This window comes from Oreochromis aureus, linkage group 3 (assembly GCF_013358895.1).
Source record: "Oreochromis aureus strain Israel breed Guangdong linkage group 3, ZZ_aureus, whole genome shotgun sequence".
NCBI lineage: Eukaryota > Metazoa > Chordata > Actinopteri > Cichliformes > Cichlidae > Oreochromis > Oreochromis aureus.
In genome coordinates, this window is record NC_052944.1 from 92,656,141 (window position 1) to 92,668,236 (window position 12,096).

Here is a 12,096-nt window from a genome sequence, read left to right on the forward strand (position 1 = left end):
AGTCTGTACCTCTATCCTGGAGGATCCTTGTGGCCTTTGGGACACACTCAGAATCCAGAATGACTCCACCTGAAATGAAGCTCAAAGGGAAAAAAGGCTTTGACTGAGCAGTTCAACTTCCAGTTATGCTGCTCTTTACAATACATTAGAAAAGTTCCCCCTTTTTTCACTCTTCACACAAACATTTGAAATATGATTTGATAAAAACAGCCGTTGGTTTTTCAGACGATGAATTTGTAATTAAAACTATTTAACAGTTTGAAAAGATTTTCATATTTCTAAATGACACAGCTGCTCTTAAAAACTGCATTTCTTCTATTAAAGATTCAGTTTTATTTACACAGGCGCCAAATCACAACAACGGTGGCCTCAAGGTGCTTTATATTGTAAGGTAGACCTACAATAATACATACATGAGCAGCACTTTGGCAACAGTGGGAAGGAAAACTCCCTTTTAACAGGAGTTTGCAAAACTGCAAATCCTTTCATGAGTCTGCAGTTGTTCAGTTTGGATTTAATTCATGATTTGTTTTATAAAATCAAATGTAAAGATGATGCCTGCTAATGGGCGAGGGACGTGCTGTCTAGTGCAGCATTACTGTAGCTGCCTACATGCCTGGAAGCTCAGTTTACTGTCTGCCTTTAATCCACAGGAATCAAACGATTCCAGGGAGATGCTGATTTACAGATGAACACAAAGCTGCGTCCAATCTGCTGATGCTGATGTAAAACCACGTCAGGTGGAGTTTCATGTGTGAGTTCAGTGTGTGGGCTGATTATGGTCTGTGGGCTGGCACGGCTTGGATGAGGAGGGAGGACATAGAAGACAATTAGAGAAGAACATGGGGGGAGCGTCACGTTTAGTTCAAATAAACGGTTGAACATTGAGCAACTGAACAATGAATCATTGATGTCACACATTTGTTACTGTGGTTGGAGCTGTTTGTTGCAGGCTAACAAATATTGCTGTAAATGCACTCGTGTCTTCAGCACTTTCAGAAAGAAGGTGTGCAGATTTAGCCGCAGGCAGCCATGACGTGATGTGCATCAGACAAACTGCAATGACAGCAAATCTTGAAGTTCCACTAGAAAAGGTCTCTATAAGCTGCTGGGAGGAGTTTTACCAAATGAACTCAGCAGGATGTCTCATGACTGGAATCTGCTCCAAGGTTAATAAAGATCAACTCTTTGTTTTTGCTGTTTGTGTTTCTGTAAGTGGACGAGCTGTTTGGTTTGACACAGCAGGGCTGAGCAGAAGGATCATCTGTGTGGAAAGAACATCAACACAAATATCTGCAGTTCTAAGGGCTGAAAGAAGAAAAAAAGCTTTACAATCACTGACATGAAATGAGTCCATTCAACAACTTTTTGAACTCGCTGTATCAAAGGACCAAGTTGTGATGAAAGGCCAGCAGTGCTGTGCACTACCAAGTAAATCCATGAGCAGTGTTGCTCATATCAATACTAACACTGCTCTGTGTCACTTCTAATGGCAGTATATGTATGTATATGTAGGGAGAGCAGTGTGTCAGCATTTATGAGATGAACCATCATCAATGTTCTGAACACATTTTAATGACACTAAATCACTGTGATGTTCACATTCTGCAATAATTAGTTAACACAATAAAAACACAGCTTTGAGCTTTTTGGACACCTTGAATATAAATGTGCGTCTCAGTAAAACACAATGTGCTGCAGGCTACAAATAAAATAGGTGTGATAGTCACACCAAAAGCTTCAGACAGTTTTCATTTTGCATGTTTGACCTACTTTGTTTTCCCCCAAAATATTGATGTAACACAGTCCAGTGTCTGTATAATGAACTTAGAGCATAGAAACAAAGTCTCAGTCCCATCACACTAGTATTGATCCGACACCAATACCAGCGTTGGTATCGATTGGCCACCTTTAAGGTCCAATTCATGCCTTTATTGAACAACTAATTCCTGCCTGTTCAAATGAAGTTCCTGCAGAAGCTTTAAAAGGAGCAACATTTCAGTCTGTCACACTAACACATGCTGGAGCAGCTGTTCATATTTAACATGCACATATTGTTCACAAGCAAACAAAGCGCTGCAGTTCTCCCTCTCTGTGAAGCAGCACAGTTACATGGAAAAGATAAAGCCTACAGTGGACAAGCTACTGATCTCAGATCTGTAGGTGATGACAGAGAGCACATGTGGCTGTGCATTTATTAACACTGGGAACTGTGGGAACCAGTAGAAGAAGAAGGCTGCTTGATGATATTAAGGTAAGTGTGGAAACTTCTTCACACTGAGCATTTAAAGCCTGCTGGCTGCTCATGTTGTGAGTGTGTGTGTCCTCACTCATCAGGAGTGTGTGAAGCTTTCATGTGCATCCATCTGTTCCTGCATCAGTGTGTGTGTCCTCTATGAAAAGCTTGAGAGCTCCTCAGACCGTGCACACACACACATGAAGACCAGGCTGTGTCACAAAGTTTACACGTTTGATCCGACTGTGTGAAGAACACAACATGTGAAGCTTCAGCTTCTCTCTGTGTTTAAACACACTCACAGGCAGCCATGTGACTACCAAGCTTCAGCCAATCAGAACAAACTGGAGCAAAGTTCAACATGTTAGAAGTTAGTTTGTGCCCAGTGTGCATGTTTCATGAGTGCTGTGATAACTCTGTGTGTGCGTTTATTGAAATGGCTTTAAGATGCTTTGTGTCACTTTATTGGCAGCAGTGTTGTGACTGCACGAGCTGTGACTGAAAGGATCAGGCTGAAGGTACGAACGCCATCCGTGAGCTTCCTCTGAAGGGCGTCTGGGTGAGGCGTCCGACTGGGAGGAGACCAGGCGGACCCAGGACACGTTGGAGAGATTCAGTCTGTCGACTCATCGGGGAACGCCTCAGCGTCCCAGAAGAGCTGGAGGACGTGGAAAGAGGTGTGAGCGTGTGCGCTGAGACCGCCGCCCCCGTGAGCCCGACTGGGACGAGCAGGTGAATGAAGAGGGCGGGGCTTAGTGAGGCTGTCTGAGTGGATATGATTGGCGTTTTACAGCCACAGCACCCTGAGCAGCCCCGATCTGACATCATCTCTGAAAATCAATCAATAATCAATCAGTGAGTTTGATTTTCACTGTGAACTTTGTTTCAAAGATGGAGGCCACGCTGCTCTCAGAGGACTGTGTGTGGTTGTGGTAAACGTGTGAGCTGCTGCTGGTTCTTCCTCACATGTTTGACATGTTTCCACCTTTTTCACAGATGTAAACGGCTCCAAAAGGCTCGAGTGGTTCTGGATTTGACAGCACGAGGACTTTATGTCTGCTTCCAAACAGAAATGAATGGTGGCAGCAGGATTTCTGTCTCTACTTGGAGTTTGATTTTGGCTGTTTGCTTTGTGTTATGGTTTCTTTCAGTCCATGTCACAGATCCAGACACTGCACATCCCGCTGACTTCACTGAGCTACATGAGTTTGCTTATTTTACTTTTGTTATAGAACATTTTTGCTAAGCTATCATATCTGGCCTCCTCCCTTTGGTCCTTCCCATGAGCTGTCAGATATCAGGATGTTTCTATAAAACCAGTTCCTGTAGAAATGACATCATTACTGTGGGAATATTGTCAAATATTCCAGCACGACTGGATTGACAGAGGAACACGAGGAGGAACTTTGTTTGCTGTGAACTCACCAGAACAGGAAACTGATGACATCCATGAGCTGCTGTAATCCTGAGAGCTGATTTCAAAAAGCGTGAAATGTCCCCGACGCTCAGACCTGACGGGTCTGTGGACTGTTTGAAGGAAGCGTGGACTGTGATGTTCTCCTCACTGAAGCAGATTCAAACTCATATGGACACAGAACACAACCATGATGTCAGCGTGACCAAGGGCTCATTGCTGAGTGACATTTCCTACTGTTTAATGGTCAGTGAACACGCCACGGTGATGTTGATGTGGGCGTGGCAGCCACACACTGCAGCTGTGGATTTTCCTCTGTGTGCTGGAACTTTGTTTCAAAGTAGTTATGATGAGTTTATAAAAATGTGTGTGAGTGTGAAACTGATGAGTGTAATGTGCTGTCAGAGTGAGGAGTCACTTTGAAGCTGTGTCCAGGAGTTATTGTGATCACACAAACTCCTCTGGTGAGTTGGTCTGATGCACATTCATGGTTAGTGCTGCCCTGTTATACCTCAGTAACACAACTGCTGTGATGTTCACTGTCAGCCATCCTGTAACGTATGAGTGAGATTATTAGTAGATTATTAGCTCTCTGCCAGCAGATTAGAGGCTAAGCAGGCCTGAGCACTACAGCTGGCTGTGAGTACAGATGTGTAACAGCTGCATGAACTTAAACATCATCAGATATTTGAAACCAACCGTTTCTGCCACAACAGAAAAATACATTTTCTTTGCTGGATTTGATTTGTTTCTAAATCTCTGTCAGCTCCAGATATCAGTGATCGGTCTCATTGATTACTGATAATCGTCCACATCAGTCCGTCTTTATTTTTAAGGCTGCTGATATTATGATAAAGAAGCTCAAAGACTTCCTGACACACAGAGGCAGCTGTCACAGCTGTTTGAAAACCTGAGTTTGTGGAAGAACTTTGCAGAAACAAAAACACAGCTCAGTCTTGGATTCAGATTTTGGCTTCAAAGCGACACTTTCATCGGGAAGTTGAAATGAGACGTGTTTAATAAACTGGCACATTTCTTTCTCTGTTTTTACAAAGCTCTCATTTTGGTGACGTCATCAAAGAAAACACACCTTTCACTTCCTCCCAGTTCTTTTGGGCTCTGACTATTTCCTGGATCCTTTTCATGGACTTAAAGTGGCCACGTTGTGTAACACGGATCCTTTCAGCTCCTTCTGGAGATGATTCCAGGAAAAAGATGGAGCTCATTGAAAAGACTCTGAGCACAAACATTAAAATCCTGTGAGAGCTGAAGCCTGAACTGATTCTGCTTTTTCCTCATGAATGTTCACAGATAAGAGGAGAGATTCAGAGAGGAACCAACCAATGTGAAAGTGAGAGACAGACGGAGACAGCAAGGAAGGAAAGTGAAAGGTTTCCAGGATCAGACGAGTTCAGGTGGATTCATAAAGAGAGATCAGCAATAAAAGGAATGAAGTGTTTCCTCAGCTGGAGGCAGAACCAGCAGCTGGACTGTTTCCCCACAGCTGGACTCACAGGTGAGACACCTGCAGCTTTACTGACACCCAGTGGACGCAGCAGGAAACTGCAGCAGCTCAGACAGTAATTCAAGTGTTTATTCAGGGCTGCTGTGGCTCATTAAAAACTCTGAAATTCAAATAAATGAAGGTCTTCAAATGTCTCATATTTCTCTAAAATCATTAAATGGAAGTTTTTTCAGACTGGAAGGAAAAATTAAGCCAAGAAGAATTTTTTCAGTCAGTTTTAAAGTTTCACTCGCTCAGCGTCTCTCCTCTTATCACCGCTGATCAGACACATTTATTTATTTGAAGATGCAGTTAGCGGCTGACACGCTGATGATGCTCAGTAGATGTGATCTTTGTATCTGGATTTATTTGACAGGGACAGTGTTCATGTTCATGGACATCAGGATAAAAACAGAAGATGGAAACCTGCCAGATTTGAGCTAAACTGCTCATTTCCATGTGTAGTCCCTGGGCAGGTCACATGACTCTATCCAACATACAAAGACACACAGACACACAAGAAAAGCCAGAGAAACAAAGACAAATCCAAACAATCCATCATACTGAGTTAAAGTGATCACAGGTCTGCTTTGTTGGAGATGAGCCTTCAAAGTGGAACATGTGGACTGTTCCTTTATTACCACCACTGAAGGCCACGCCCCTCTGGTCATGTGATCATGTGGTTTGTAGGAACGCTCCTCTTCCTCTGAGGATCCACCTGTGCTTCCTCTCCTCTCTCCTCCACCTGTTACAGTGAGGGAACGTCCTCCATGATGGAGGAGCTGCTGGAAAGTGCTGAGAGTTTCCTCCAGAGTGAGACCTCTGTCACAGTTCAGAGGATCTACGGCAGCAGAGACCTTCATGGACACTAAAAGTCTCAAACACACAACAACAACATCACACTGACTCCACTCTGACATCACTGATCAATAATCAAAGAACACACAGATCAAACTGATTGATCAGCCATCAGAGGAGTCGGATCAATGGAGCTGCTTCTGTTCCTGATGTCCCCTGTTTGATCCTGGACCTGAACTCTCCCTGCAGAGGAGACACAAGACAGTCAGACACACACACACACACACACACACACACACACACACACACACACACAGAGATATATACAAACATACAAACCTTTGACTTTGAGCAGCACTGTTTTCCTTCGGTACATCTTCCAACCGTTTCCCTCCTTTTTGTCAACTCTACCGACGTATTCTCCACTGTCTCTCTCTGTGGGGTATTTCAGGGTCAGACTGAGGTCTCCAGTTTTCAGCAGGTCTTCATTCATCTTCGTTCGGTCTCTGTAAACCTGCTGCTGCCTGTAAGGCTGGTCAGAGCCGTTTGCATACAGGTGCGCCATAATTGATGGTTCTGGTTTAATACGTTTCCACTCCATTTCAGCATCTCCAGGTAGGTCACCTATCGTTTTGAAGGGCAGCTGGACAGACTCCGCCCCCTCCTCCACCTCCACCTGACAGACTGAGAGGACAACAAACACAACATGAGCTGTACAAAGTGTGATTGGTGTTGACAGAGCAGCATCATGTGACTCTTGTTCTGCACTAAATGAAGCGATGGAGTGGCGCCTCCTTCAGGCAGAGAAACAGCTCATGGAGAGAAATAATTATTAGAGCAAAAACAAGAGTGGAGCTGCAAATAAGGCCGAGAGGAACGCTGCAGAAAACTGTTCATGTGTGAATTCATCACTTCATAGATTTATTTGAGCAGTAAAATCAGAGCTGCTTCTTTTTCTAATATGACAGCTGTACATTAGAGCTGGAACACTTTAAATGTGAGCCATAAAACATGATACTCTACAAGTGCATTCAGCTCTGACACTGTCACATCATGAAGGAGACGTGGAAATCACTTTGTTACACAAATCAAAGTCAAATCAATTCTATTGATGGAATATTGTGTGATCAATAGACTGATCAGTTTCTAATCTGTCATCTATCAGCTGGAAATCCAGCAGTGTCAAACAGACTTGGCAGCAGATTAGGACCAAACACAAACACATTGAGACTTTTTCTTCATCAGCAGTTGCAGGTAAATTGCAGCAACAATGCGACTCAGACAGTTTCTCTATAACTGCAGGGCTTCCTGCGCTGCTGTTAGTCAGATACGGATCAACAGGTTGTGGATAGAAAGCAGATTCCTTCAGCAGAGGATCCATATCACACTTGAAGCATGTCGTCGGAAAACAATCAGTGAAAATGGGACACTTTGAGCCAATTTGAGCCTCAAACTCTGAACATAACCTGCTGCAGACCAGCTGATGTGTTCAGTTACCATGGTGAGGAATTTCACAATAAAGGAGGCGTGACGCTCTGTCTTTTCCCGCCCGACGCTCTGGGACATTTTAGACAAGTTTCCTGGCAGAATACGATCCCGTCCGGAGGCCGACACCATCCTTATCCACATGGGCACAAACCGGATTCCAAACAGCGCCCCACTTCCTCAAACTGGACTTTGTGTGTCTTTGTGAGGCTGTGAAACAAGCCCACCGTAGTGTTTAGATCTGCGGCCCCACTCCCACCTGTGGCCGTGGGGCGTTTGGGCGGCTGCTCGGCCTCCACACCTGGCTCTCCTCTGTGTGTGACTCCCACAGCCTGGGCTTTAGAGACAACTTCAATGTTTTCTGGGACAGGAGGCATCTTTCTGCAGCAGATGGGCTCCACTTCAACCAATCAGGAGCCAGATCCTCTCTGCTAACATATCATATGGAGTCCAGCGTGCAGGAAACACTCCATCAAGTACCTGTCCACACCTGCTGACCGCTCCGTCACTGACTGACGTCCCCCAGGTCCTAGTCCCTATCATCTCAGTTCCACTCTAAACACTAATACATGTTCAGCTGGACTCGGAGCCTCTGGAGACATTTTGGATATTCCAGTCATAATAACTAACAGGACAGTTTGTGCAAGGTGGAGAAAATCTGCTGCATCATCCCATTGATGAAGCATTCAGCTCCACCCTACAGTTTCTCTGCTGCCTCCATCCACCTTGGTTCACTTTGCTCTTCTTAATGTTGGAGCTCTGAATAGTCAGGCTTTTATTCTGAAGGATTTTACAACTTCCCTCAGCTTGATTTGATGTTTTGAACAGAAACATGATGAAATCTGGAGAGGACTGTCTAGTCTGTGAACTCTGACCCCACATATGATTGTTTCAGTCAGCCCAGAGAAAGTGGCTGGGTGGGTGGAGGTTTGGCTTCAAATGCTCCCCTATTAAGGTGGATGAAGGGTGTAGTTTGGAGGTGCTGCTTGTTAAAGTGTGAAACAGCTCCTATCTGTGCAGGTATCTCCGCCTCCTAAGACTCCATCAGAGTTGGAGCTCTCAGATGTTTCCTGCTCCATGGTTCTTATGTGTGATCACATGATCTGAGCTGCTGATTTTAAGATCCATGTTGATGATCTTACTGACTCATTTGCCACAGAGTTCCTCAGTACAGTAAATTCATTGGTTTCAAACAGCGTGTTGTTGGCCTACATATAACTGTGGGCTTCAGTATGAACTCCAGGCTTTGAGCTGATGTGTTTCTATCTGATCATTGATGGATTCTGTTTGAGATCATTTTCCAAGTGATCAGGCAAAAGAAGTTGTGTCAGTACGCTGACGCTCTTTTCATGAGGAAACAGGAGAAACATGTTCATCAGTGTTTCCTACCACCACTGGTATTCCTCCTCCCTCACACACACAAACACTCTGAATGATCTGAACCTCCTTTGTACATCCACTTTAGATTCAACTGCACCTTTAAGATCAGGACTAAACGTGGTGCTCGCCGCTGCCCTGGATTCACAAAGACATTCACAGTCTGAAAAGACAATGCCGGAGGGCAGAAAGGAGACGGAAGAAGGTGAATCTTCAGCTCCGTCATCAAGAAATGAAAGCATGAACGACTGCTTTCAATGAACAGGTGAACGAGGCGAGGGCGGCTATTTCTCTCCTTTAATTCATTCTAATAAGCACAGCCCAGAGCTCTTTGGAGCTCAGTGGAGCGTCTTTGACATCCTGCAAGTTTTCATCAGATTACGGCATCGAGTGAGGAACGTCTTCACTTTCTAAACTTTCTGAAGGATCAAATGAATGAGAGGAAATCCAAACCAGCAGCTCCTGATTCTTTTCTTGATGTCCCCGACCCCAGCCACAATATCTGATCTTCTTTTCTGCCAGTCTCTGTGGAGGAGCTTTGAAGGACTGTGGCACAACTGAAACGCTCATCAAGCTGTGTAGATATGATTCCTCCAAAGTTCCTGAGTGAAGTTTGGGATGTCCCTGCCCTCGGCTGCTTCCAATAATGAACACTTGTCTGTCCTCTGGCTGTGTCCCAGAATACTTAAAGACAGCCTGTGTGCAAGCACTCATCAAAGATCCAGCCTCCATCCTTCTGACTACAACAATTACAGAGCCAGCTCAAAGTTTCCTTTTAGAGCAGAACTTTTGGAGAACACTGTCTGTCTGAAGCTTCTTGAAGCGTTACGTCCATGCTAGAACTCCACTTTGACTCTGACTGTGGATCCTGCTGAAGCTTCTCCAAATAGTGGAGAAATGAAGACCTCCACAAGATCAGCAGACCCAGCTCAACAATGTCTGCAGGTGCTAACAGGTCAATCTTTGAGACGCTGAATGTTCCCAGTTTCCTGCTGTGAAACTAGAAGTGATGACTATTATTGTAACAGCACTACAGCTGGAACTGCTGACAGGGCTGGAGATGAACTGGATTCTGATTTCAGATCCAAACTCAGATCATGCCAGAGGCTTTTATTTTGAAGTTAGGATCATTTTTAATGGTCTTCTTAGTCTGTTCATTTAAACACACAGTTGCTCCGCCTGACATTTCTGGCTTTTAGATCAAAACATCAAAGAATTAATTTTATTTGATTGAACTGAAAATAGATTCAAACTAAAAGCTTTTAGAGAATAAACTCCTACATGACCTCTGACCTTTGACCTGTATCTACAGCACTGACCTCTGACTTTCAGCTCCACCTTTCTCTTCAGCAGGATGTTTCCCTCCCTGCTGTAGACGGTGCAGGTGTAGGTGTAGTTGTCATCATCTGTGGGGTATTTCAGGGTCAGACTGAGGTCTCCAGTTTTCAGCAGGTCTTCATTCATCTTCGTTCGGTCTCTGTAAACCTGGTGCTGTTCTTCAGGCTGGTCAGAGCCGTTCTCATACACGTGGACCTTCCTGTTGCTGATCCTATAACCTGTATAATCGTCCTTCCACTCCACTTTAGCGTCTTCAGGCAGGTGAAGTGTGGTGTTGAAGGGCAGCTGGACAGACTCCACCCCTGACTCCACCTCCACCTGGGGGACTGAGAGGACAACAAAGCACAACATGAGCTTGGATGGAGACATTTGTGTTGACTCTAACAGGCTGAATGCTGCTGCTTCACTGGGAGCTCACTGTTAGATAGAAAGTGGTCAGCGTGAACAGGAGATGCAGCTCCTGCTCTTCAGGAATTCTGGGATTTGGAGGAAACACAGCTAAACTGACCTAAAGCTATTAAGGAGGTCAAGGGGGAGGAGCCACAATACGAGCTGCATCCAGCCAGTGGGAGCACTGTTGACCTTTGACCTGAATCTACAGCACTGACCTTTGACTTTCAGCACCACTTCCTTCTTGATCAGGATCTTCTTCCTGTTGTTGTAGGCGGTGCAGGTGTAGGTGTCTGTGTCCCAGTCTGTGGGGTATTTCAGGGTCAGACTGAGGTCTCCAGTTTTCAGCAGGTTTCTCCTCAGCTCTGTTCGGCCTCTGTAACTCTGGTCTTGGTCTTCAGGCCAGTCAGAGCCGTTCTGATACACGTGGACCTTTTTGGAGCCTTTGACCATCCACTCCACCTTTGTGTCTCTGGGCAGGTGAAGTGTGGTTTTGCAGGGCAGCTGGACAGACTTCACCTCTGTAACCACCTCCACCTGGGGGACTGAGATGCAGAGGAGGAGGAAGAGTTTGTGTAAGAGAAGCAGGATGAGGAGAAAGAACTGTGATAGAGTTTTTACTTATTAATGAAATCACAATCTTAGAGAAAATAAATGGAAAAATAAAAGTATGGGCACTGATTTATGCACAGCTCTCTGAAGCTCCACCACAGCATTTCATCAGTTGAAAGTCTGGACTGTTGAAACACCTTCATTATTTTGTTTTTCAACCAGTTTGGTGGACTTACAGAATGGTTAAAATTATAATTGTGAGAAACAGCCACTGAAAAGTGCTCGGGGATATGGCATTAGCCAAAGTTTTGTGAGATGGGAGTTTGCTCATTATTTGTAAAAATGCAGAACAAAAGAAAAAGCTCTGAAACTACAAGTACTGTGCAAAAGAGAAGTACTGGAAAGGAAGACTGTTGGAGAGAAAAGTGGAGCAAGAGGAGGGATTTCTGGGATTCCTGTGGGAGAAAATCTGGAAGAAGTGAAGAAAGTAATTAGAGGAGGAGACGTTACAGGCTTAAGTTGACTGCAGGCTTTCAGCAATGGAGAGAAGGAGGACAGTACATTTGTTTTACTGGAATTTAAAGATGAAGTGCTCCCTGATAAAGTTATGATAGGCTATATAGAGTTTTGGTATAGGAGTTTGTAACTAGGGATGGACCGATCCGATATTACGTATACGTCCGATACTGACCTAAATTACTGGATCGGATATCGAAGAGAAATAAAAAATGTAATCTGATCCATTAACTACCACAAAAGCACGACACAAAACTTGCGACATGGCGTAACCCAGCTCACGACACGATAGAGCGGCTGAGGCGTGCGAGACCTGTCGGCGGTCTGGTTGAGCATTTGGAGCCTCGCTGCGTGCTTCAAACCGGCATTTAATGAGGAGGATGTGAGATGAAAACCAGCACAGAGAGACTTTAAAATGGTTGTCATGGTGATTCTACTGTAGATACACTAACGATCGATCCTAGATCATTGGGGAGGAAGGATAGT

The 12,096-nt window shown here is 44.6% G+C and overlaps 1 protein-coding gene across 1 annotated transcript in view; it reads right to left on the bottom strand.

Moving 5' to 3' along the window:
- Positions 1-2,849: 2,849 nt before the first annotated feature.
- LOC120434674 overlaps positions 2,850-12,096 on the bottom strand; it is a 40,803-nt gene continuing 31,556 nt past the window's right edge. The window contains exons 6-10 of the mRNA XM_039602917.1: positions 10,761-11,087; positions 10,134-10,478; positions 6,292-6,636; positions 6,148-6,195; positions 2,850-3,001 (exon numbers count right to left, since the gene is read on the bottom strand). Coding sequence (XP_039458851.1) covers positions 2,850-3,001; positions 6,148-6,195; positions 6,292-6,636; positions 10,134-10,478; positions 10,761-11,087 — 1,217 coding nt within the window. The remainder of the gene's footprint in view (positions 3,002-6,147; positions 6,196-6,291; positions 6,637-10,133; positions 10,479-10,760; positions 11,088-12,096) is intronic.